Source organism: Chrysochloris asiatica, unplaced genomic scaffold (genome assembly GCF_000296735.1).
Source record: "Chrysochloris asiatica unplaced genomic scaffold, ChrAsi1.0 scaffold00659, whole genome shotgun sequence".
NCBI classification, from domain to species: domain Eukaryota; kingdom Metazoa; phylum Chordata; class Mammalia; order Afrosoricida; family Chrysochloridae; genus Chrysochloris; species Chrysochloris asiatica.
Window position 1 is genome coordinate 159,621 of NW_006409177.1, and position 10,394 is coordinate 170,014.

The following is a 10,394-nucleotide window of genomic DNA, read 5'->3' on the forward strand; positions in this document are numbered from 1 at the left end:
GCCATTTGTAAGCCCCTGAGATATACAGCCATCATGAACCGTCATGTCTGCATTGTGCTGGTGATTCTGGCCTGGGTGGGATCTTGTATCCATTCTTCAGCTCAGATTTTACTGGCTTTGAAATTGCCTTTCTGTGGTCCCAATGTAATTGATCACTATTTCTGTGACTTGCAGCCCTTGTTGAAACTTGCCTGCATGGACACATATGTGATAAATTTGCTAGTTGTGTCCAATAGTGGAGTCATCTGCATGGTGAGTTTCATACTCTTGCTTATGTCCTATGCTGTCATTTTATATTCATTGAGAAATCACAGTGCTGAAGGAAGACGAAAAGCTCTTTCTACCTGCACCTCCCACTTTATTGTAGTTGTCATATTTTTTGGCCCATGTATATTTATATACACACGCCCACCAACCACATTTCCAGTTGATAAGACGGTGGCTGTGTTTTACACAATTGGGACACCCTTGCTCAATCCTCTGATTTATACACTGAGGAATGCAGAAGTGAAAAATGCCATGAAGAAGCTATGGTGTAGCAAATTATAACTGTAGTAGATAAATAAAATGTGATAAATGCAATGTATAGTACCTTAGTTTTTCTTACATAGACAATAAAGAACGTAGCCCTATCAGGAAACAATGCACACACATGTTGTTGTTGAGTGTGGTGGAGTCAGTTCCAATTCTTAGTGAGCCTGTATAGGGTTTCTTTAGCCATACGTACTCAATCTATATGCTGAGCAAGTAATTCAAGAAGTTGGATTATATAAAGAAGATTGTGGCATCAGGACTGGAGGAAGACTCATTAACAACCTATTATATACAGACTATAAAATCTTCCTTGCTGAAAGTGAAGAGGACTTAATATACTTACTGTGAAGATCAAGACCACAGCCTTCAGTATAAATTACACATCAATGTAAAGAAAACAAAATCCACAGCACTGGACCCAATAAGTAATATCAAGATAAATGAAGAAAAGATCAAAGTTATTTAAAACTTCATTTTGCTCTAATCAACAATCAACACTTAAGGAAACATTAGGCAAGAAATCAAATAATGTATTGCATGAGGTAAATCTTCTGCACAAGACCTTTTTAAAGTGATGAAGACCAAAGATGTCAGTTTGAGGACTAAGTCACGTATGATCCACATCATGGTATTTTCAATAACCTCTTACATACGTGAAAGTTGGTCGATGAATAAATAAGACCGTAGAAGAATTGATGCACTTGAGCTGTGGTGTTGGAGGAGAATATTAAAAGTACCATGGACTGTCAAAGGAAAAAACAAATGTGTGTAGGAATAAGTACAAACAGAATACTCCTTAAAAGCTAGTCTGGTCTAACTTTGTCTTTCATACTTTGAACAGGAGACCCAGTCCCTGGAGAAGGACATCATGATCGATCATGCTTGGTTAAGTGGAGGGTCAGTGAAAAACAGGACAACCACCAACGAGATGGACTGACACATGCATATATATACACATACTCTTCTGGTCTGTAGGCTCTGTAGGATCAGCACTGTACTGAAAACCACAAGGTCAGCTGTTCAAACCCACTAACTGCTCCTCAGAAACCGTGTACATGAAATGTGAGTTGGAAAGAACTTGATAGCACTTAACAACAACAACAACATATGTGTTATGTGTGGTGGTGTGTCATTGAATTGATTCTGAATGATAGTGACCCTGTATAGGGTTTCCAATGAGTGACTAGTGGGTTTGAACCTCTCACCTTGTGATTAGCTGTCCAGTGCCATGAAAGACTCATATATATATATATATTTGTTGTTGTTGTTATGTGCCGTGGAGTCGGTTCCGACTCATAGCGAACCTGTACAGGCTTTCCGAGGCTGTAAATCTTTACGGGAGCAGAAAGCCTCATCTTTCTCCCGCGGAACAGCTGGTAGTTTCGAACTGCTGACCTTGCGGTTCGCAGCCCGATTCGTAACCACTACGCTACCAAAGCTCCATATATATATATATATATATATATCTGGTAGCATAGTGATTATGAGTTGGATTGTTAACCCCTGGAAACACTATGCAGGATTACTATGATTTAGAATTGACTTCATGGCACACCATCACCATATATAAATATATGTTTTTATATACATATGTATTTTGTATATTGAGTGTTTCTATATAAAAATATAGGGAGCTGTAAGATGATCACTGGACTGCAAATTGTAAGGTCAGTGGTTCATACACATAAGTCACTTCTCAGAAATCCTCTGCAGGATTTCTATGAATCAGAACCAACTCTCCATGGCACTTAACAGCAATAAACATATACAGATATATATTCATTAAAGAGTTCTGGTGTGATACTGTATGATAAGCACTAGACCACAAGATCAGCCGTTCCAACTCACCAGCTGCTCCTTGGAAATCCTATACAGGGTCATTATGAGTCAGAATCAACAACAACATATTCATTATACACACATTTAATATTCTGAGAGGATTTCATTTAACTACAGAAATATTATTTCAAGCAACCTATACTAATCCTAAAGAACTCTGATAGCATGGTAATGAGGCTGCTCACCTCAAATTCTGCAGTTGTTGTATGGGAAAAAAATGAGGCTTTCTGCTCCTGTAAAGATTTGCATCCTTGAAAACCCTATGAAGGGTCACTATGAGTTGTAATTGACTCGGTGTCACACCACCACCATACTGATCCTTGGAGTCCTGTTGTGACATTGTATGATAAGCAGTGGATTCTTAAATGCAAGATTTTCAGTTCAAACCCAGTGGACTACTCCTTAGAAACCCTCCACAGGGTTGCTATGAGTTGGAACTGACTGGATGGCACTTTAACAACTACAGCATACTGATCCTTATTAAAGTCTATATAAATCTGACTCTCTTCACTTGGTAATTTAACCCCTGTACTCATTCTTTTCCAGAAAGAAATGTACTAATTAATGACAGGATGATTGTGTACACATGTGTTTACCAAATTCCTTTTCTAGGTTTTATTCTAGTATTTCATGGATTTAATCAACATGAGTGAGTCCATTGTTGTTGTTAAGTTCATTCTGTCTCATAGCGACTCATAGTGATCCTGTGTAGGGTTTCCGAAGAGCAGCTTGCAGGTTTGAACTGTCAACTTTTAGCAGTCTAGTGCTTATCTTATGGCACCAAATCAGTGAGTCCATAAGAGACTGTAAACTTAGAGAATCAATGTTGTTGTTATTCGAATATGAGAATTTGATAGGCTAGAAAATGATACCTTGAAAATCTGTACGTGAGCCTCCCTTATTGTACAATCCTACACTGATGCCATTTGTTATCTACTCTAGCTTTATGTCTAGATTTTTTGGTTTCAGTCCCGTGTGCCCACCTATTTGAAGAATCACATGGTAGTCTATCAGAATAGCACTCTGGAAGTGCCCTTCCAGCATGCAGGTACACAGACATGCAAGAGCACACACACATACACACAGACACATACATTTGATTGGAACATTTAGTATGATCCTCAATTGAAAGACAATGAAATATTAAAGCAGGGGAATCATGGCAGTCAAATGATAGTGCCAACAGCTCCAAACACTTGCCCTTTCACAGAAAAAAAGAAAAAGAAATATATATAAAATCAAGGGGCCCTGCTAGCTGCGATGTTAACTGCAAGGTCAGTTAGTTTGAATCTACCGCTCATTCAGGGGGAGAAAAATGAGGTTTTCTACTTCCACAAAGATTTACAGCCTCAAAAACTCTATACAGGGATTCTTCGAGTCCGAACCAGTTCAGTGGCACACAGCCACCACCACCACCACCACCACCATATAAGAAATCAGTACTGAGTTGACAAGCAGTACCTCTACTCTCATAGTGGGACAAGGCATCGGGAACTTTCTACAGTGAATACTCCAAAGCTATTCTCACAAAATACTCTTGAGCTTTACTCTGTGACCTGGTTTCATAGACTGTGTTTAGTTGCAAGGATTCTTATTTTTGTCTTGGCCTTTGCTATGTGAAAATTAAGGAGATTTGGTCTATAGTTTTCAAATTCACTTCTATTGTATCTAAGCAAAAATTCAGCTTTAATGTATTATTATATTAGAAATGTTAGGTTATAAATTATAACATTGCTGGAGTTAAAAAAAATGTATTTTCTCTTAGAAAAGAGTTGCATGTTGCTGGAATTTGAGGAAATTTTGAACACATGTGAAAGGAGCACATTATGGACAAAAGTTTGTACAATTCAAACTTATTTGTAAACATGAAAAGCTACAATAAGAATTAATTGCATCACTTAGATTTGATAATAGAGTTCCAACAGTGAGGGTCAAGGGAACCATCACAGACACAGTGGGTTCCTAAGAGGGGTTCTGGGGTATAGAATGTATTGGGTGACACTATCTCATGGGGTGATGCCACAATGACCTGTATAACATTTTTGTGCAGTGGTTCAGCAGAAATTTATTATTTTTATAAAAGTATTCCCATAGTTCCTTACAATAAGAAAAAAACAGTTTTCATGAGCCCAGATTACGTGCATTAATAAACCTACAAGGCTAAAGTCAAAGCTGTCATTATTATCCAATTACAATGACACTTTGAATCACATGGTTTTGTCTGTCCAAGCATGGTGTTTTCATTGCTACTGGTGTTTTTTAATAGTTGCTGATTTTGTCAAATTTTCTTTTACTCTAGCTACAATATTGTCACAATCAGCATTTGTTATCCTGTATGATTAACTTTTTTGAGAATGGAGTAGTAATAAAGGAAAATGAAGAAAAAAATTGCTCAATTACTAATAATGTTCAAACGAATAATGTTGTAATTTAATGTAGAATGATTTTACAAAACAGTTTTGCTGTTATTATTTATATAATCTATGAAATACTGCTTTTCATCATTTACAACTATACTAATATCCTTATTCTATGATTAAAATTGAAAATAAACACTACTAAGGATTCAGTAAATTCTGGTATGGGAAGAGGTCAGTTTGGGTGACATTAACCAGTGTTGTCACCATACAATCATAAGATTCAGAGGAGGAAAAGGGGCTTGAAAATCAGTTATGGAATGGGCAAGACCCTGGGGAGAGGTAGAAAAAATAGAAATCACAGGTGATTTCATAAGAGATCCAAGACGGCTATTAGAAAATCCTCTTGTGATTATTTAAATTATTTAAATGAAAAGGCAGCCCTTTTCAGTTTCCTCATCTGTGTATTTGAACAAAAATGAAACTCAAGATCCTTCAGTTTATCATCATGAGGATGTCAACAAAGAGGACTGGATAGGGCTAATGCGAATTTGGTACTAATAGCCTATAAAATAACGTATAAAAGTATTCCTGTATGACTAAGGGGCTTTATGGGACCCAAGAAGATGACAATCTGCCCTTAGTTTCTGTAGGATACTACAGAGTACTCTAACCTTAACCCCACTCCACCCTGAGTTAGAAGGAGAGGATCAGACTAGAGCTAATATGACAATGTTTTTGTAAGTAAGACTCAAAGAAAGAATAGTGCCTTGTGCCCTAAATGTATCCTGGGCCCCAGGATCAAAGAGGAAGTTGGGAAACAAAGAGGAAGGATCAGTACTTCAAAAATATTGACTTGGTGATAAAAATGATGCTGCTGATCTGATGATTGAATTTAGTAAGACTCATGACTTCTTCATTGTAAATACCTTTTGAAACAACATAAAAAAAAGTGATTATATACATGGCCCTCACCATATGGAAAACATAGGAATCAAATTGACTACATCTGTGGGAAGAGACAGTAGGGAAGCTAAAAGTCATCAGCCAAAACAAGGCCACGGACAGATTGTGGAACAGTCAATCAATTGTTTTTAGGTGCCATAGAGTCATTTCCAACTCATAGTAATCCTATGCACAACATACCAAAACACTACGCAGTTTTGCACCATACTCACAATTGTTGTTATGTTTATATAACAATGTTATATTAAGCCCATTTTTTTTTTACACTGTGTCAATCCATCTGGTTGGGAGGTTTCCTTTTTAACATGAACCCACCATTTATCCAAGCAGCATATCCTTCTCCAGGGAGAGGTCCCTTCTGATAACATGTAATACATGACAGATTTAGTCTCACCATCCTGGCTTATATGAAACTGGATTATATGAAGGAGAACATTGTAAAAGGATTTAAGGAATAATCATTGGGGACCTGTGATATGCAGATGATAAAACCTTACTTGCTGAAAGTGAAGAGGACTTAAAATACTTATGATGAAGATCAAAGACCCCAGCCTTCAATATGGAGTGCACCTCAATGTAAAGAAAACAAAAACCTCACAATCATGGAAGCAGAAGTCAAGAAACCAAAGGATGCATTATATTGGGTAAAGCTACTACAAAAGCATTAAAGATATGCGTTTTAAGACTAAAATGCCCAGACCCAAGTCATGGTATTTTCATGCACCTTATATGTATGAGAAAGTTGCAAAATGAATAAGGGAGATAGCAGAAGAATCAATTAATTTGAATTATAGTGAATCAAATCTTTCTTGGAAGAAGTACAGCCAGCGGTCCTTAGAAGCAAGTATGGTAAGAATTCATCTCTCCTTCTTTATATGTGATCAGGAGAGACCAATCCCTGAAAAAGAATATCATGCTTGGGAAAGTTGAGGGTCACCAAAAAGGAAGAAGATCCCCTAATTAAATGGTTTGTCCCAGTGGTAGTAACAATGTGCTCAAGCAAAAAACTTATGAGGATGGCTCAGGGCTGGGCAGTGTTTCATTCTGTTGTGCATAGCATCACTGAGAGTTGGACCCAATTTGACGACACCTAACAACAATAACACAGGACTTTAGTTTTATTGCCTGCTTTCCAATATCAAAAACAGTTGTTTCATCTAATTTTCCAGTTTTAGAAAACAATAGGGAAGTTTAGTTTCTCTGCTATATATGGAAATATTAAATGCTATGCCTAAAACATTTGTGCACTGACCATTAAAACCACTGATGATGTTTAATTTAGTCTTAAATTGATAAAACATACAATAAAGATGTATTAATAATTACTAGTGATTGTAATGCAAAGGTTTAAAAGAAAGAGGAAGGATCAGTAGTTGGAAAATACAGAACATATGCTGGAGATCATCTGATAGAATTTTTGCGAGACAAATGGCCTATTCATTAAAAATACCTTTTTAAATAGCACAAAAGACACTTTATATACATGCACAGGCACAGAAATCAAATTGACTACATCTTTGGGAAGAGATTGTGGGAAAGCTCCATATCTTCAGCCAAAATAAAGCTGGATCAGATTGTGGAAGAGAACACCAATTGCCCATATACAAGTTCAGGCTGAACTAAAGGAAATTAAAACAAGCCCACAGGAGCCAAATTTGACCCTGAACATATCCCACTATAAAGATGATCTGAAGAACCGATTTGATGCATTGGACACTAATGACAGAAAATCAGAGAAGTTGTGGGAATACATGAAGAATATCATACAGGAAGAAAGAAAAGGTCACCAAGAAGACAAGAAAGTAGGAAAAGACCAAAATGGATGTCAGAAGACATGCTGAGACATGTTTTCCAGCACAGAGATGCTAAAGCAAATGGAATATATAAGGAGGTGAAAGAGCTGAACAAAAAATTTCAAAAGGGATTTTGAGAAGACAAAGTCAAGTATTATAATGGCATGTGTAAAAACATTGAGTTAGAAAACCTAAAGATAAGAAGACACTCAACATTTCTCAAGATGAAGGTTCTGAGTAAAAACATTAAATATCGACTTAAAATATCGAAGGATTCTAAAGGCCAATTATTGAATAATGCAGAAAGCATCAAAAAAAGATGGAAAGAATGCACAGTCACTGTGCCAAAAAGAAACGGATGATGTTAGACCATTCAAAAGGTAGAATGTGATTAATGGTACTGAAAGAAAAAGTCCAAAGTGTGCTAAAGGCATTGGGTTCTTGGAATTGATGGAATACAATCTGAAATCTGTTAACAAAATGGTGCCGTCCTGGAGGCACTCACTCTTCAATCCCAAGAAATCTGGAAGACAACTATCTGGCCAATTGATTGGATGAGATCCATAAAGGTGACTCAGTGTAATGTAGATATCATTGTATAATATAATTAGAATCACATGCAAGTAAAATTTTGCTAAAGAGAATTCAAAAACTTCTGTAACAATACTTTTACAGGGAACTTCCAGAGGTTCAAGCTGAATTAAGATGAGTATATGGAACAAGGTATGTCATTACTGACTTGAGATGGATCTTTACTTAAAACAGAAAATATGAGAACGGTATTTGTTAGGTGGCATCGAGTTGGTACCAACTTGTAGTGCCCCTATGCACAACAGAACGACACACTGCCCGATCCTGGGCCAACCTCACAATTGTTGCCATGCTTGAGCCCACTGATGCTGCTGCTTTGTCAATCCATCTTGCTGGAGGTCTTCCTCTTTTTCTCTGACCCTCCACCTTAGCAAACATGATATCCTTTTCTAGTGACTGGTCCCTCCTGACAGTATGTCCAAAGTATGAGAGATGAAGTTCAGCCATCTTGGCCTTCAATGAGCACTCTGGTTGCACTTCTTCCAACACAGATCTGTTGGTTCTTTTGGCAGCCCATGGCACTTTCAATATTCTCTTCCAACACCATATGTTCTACTACCTGTGCTTTATTGACTATTTAAACTGTGTGGATCATGAGAAGCTATGTGTAACATTGTTAACATGGGTATTCTAGATCACTTGATTATGCTTATGAGGAACCTGTACATAGACTAAGAAGCAGTTTTATAAACAAAACATGGGGACACTGAATGGTTTAAAATCCAGAAAGGTATGTGTCAGGCTTATATTCTTTCATCATACTTATTCAGTCTATGTGCTAAGCAAATAATCCGCAAAGCTAGATCATTTGAAGAAGAAAGTGGCATCAAGATTGGAAGAAGACTTATTAATAACTTGTGATATGCAGATGGTATTATTGCTAAAAGCAAAAATGACTTAAAATATTTACTGATGAAGCTCAAAATCCACAGTCTTAAGTATGGGTTGAATTGCAATGTAAAGGAAACAAAAATTCTCACAATGGGACTAGTAAATAACATGAAAAATGGACCAATGATTGTAGTTGTTAAACACTTCTATTTGCTTGGATCCACTACCAATACTCATGGAAGCAGCAATGAAGAAATCAATTGACATATTGCATTAGGCAAATCTGCTGCACACAACACTTGTAAAATGTTCAAGAGCAAAATTGTCAGTTTGAGGACTAAGGTACACCTAATCCAAGCCATGGTATTTCTAATAGTCAATATGCATGTGAAAGTTGGACAATTAATAAGAAGGCCTTAGAAGAACCGATGAATTAAAAGGACACCATGCTTCGTAAAGTGGAACATTAGCCAAAAACATAGCAAGAGCAAGCGTTAACAATTGTGAGGATGGTGCATGACAAGGCAGTGTTTTGTTCTGTTGTGAACAGGGTCACTATCAGTTGTAACTAACTCAATAGCACCTAACAACAACAAAAATTCAACTTTTATATCTCACTTTTGTTAGTGTTTCTCTGTAATGAAGTTTAGTATTCTTCACGAGTTTTCACATTTTTATGTTTATATACCTTTATTTATCCTCTTTATATTATTTATAATCTTTATATAGTATTATAATGACACATATTATAAATGTTTTTTATATAGTATTATGAAGTCATTTGCAAACAACTGGAGTTAGATAACCAAAAGTGAGGAGGACACTCTGCATATTTGTAGCTGAAAGAATTGAAGAAAGATAAAGAATCAAACATTTAATTGAAATACTGAAGGATTCTATGGGGAAAAAAACCTGAAAGATGCAGGAAGTGTCAGAAGGACAAACTGACAGACAAGGAGGGTCAGCGACAAAAAGGAAGAATCCCAGTGAGATAGAGTGACAATGGCAGCAATGTTTCAGCTCAAAATGACAAGTTCTTAGGATGTCTCAGTGCTAGGCAGTGTTTCATCCTGTTGTGTTACATAGTAACGTTGCCAAAAACAACTGGTTGATGTTCAACCATTTTATGAGGTAGGGTATGACAAAGAACCAGTGGTACTGAAGAAAGAAGTTCAACCTGAACTGAAGGCACTGGTGAAAATCAAGGCTCCGGGAACTTACAGAATGCCAATAGAGATTGTTCAACAAATGGGTTCAACGCTGAAAGCACTTATTTATTAATGGCAAGCAATTTGTAAGAGAAATACCTGGCCAAGCAACTAGAAGATATCCAAATTTGTGCCCAATCCAAAGAAGTGTGATCCAACAGAAAGCAGACTTTATTAAGTAACATCATATGATATTATATCATATGCAAAATTATTTTAACTGACTCAACTGAAACTAACACAAATAACAGCATGATCCTTTATGAAGTAGATTG

At 36.7% G+C, this 10,394-nt stretch overlaps 1 protein-coding gene across 1 annotated transcript; it reads left to right on the forward strand.

Moving 5' to 3' along the window:
- Positions 1-6: 6 nt before the first annotated feature.
- LOC102829709 (olfactory receptor 4C11-like) lies at positions 7-549 on the forward strand (the record flags this gene model as incomplete). The annotated part of the gene is made up of 1 exon (XM_006877876.1): positions 7-549. A coding segment is annotated over one exon (543 nt), but the record flags the coding sequence as incomplete, so codon positions are not given.
- Between the last annotated feature and the right edge of the window lie 9,845 nt (positions 550-10,394).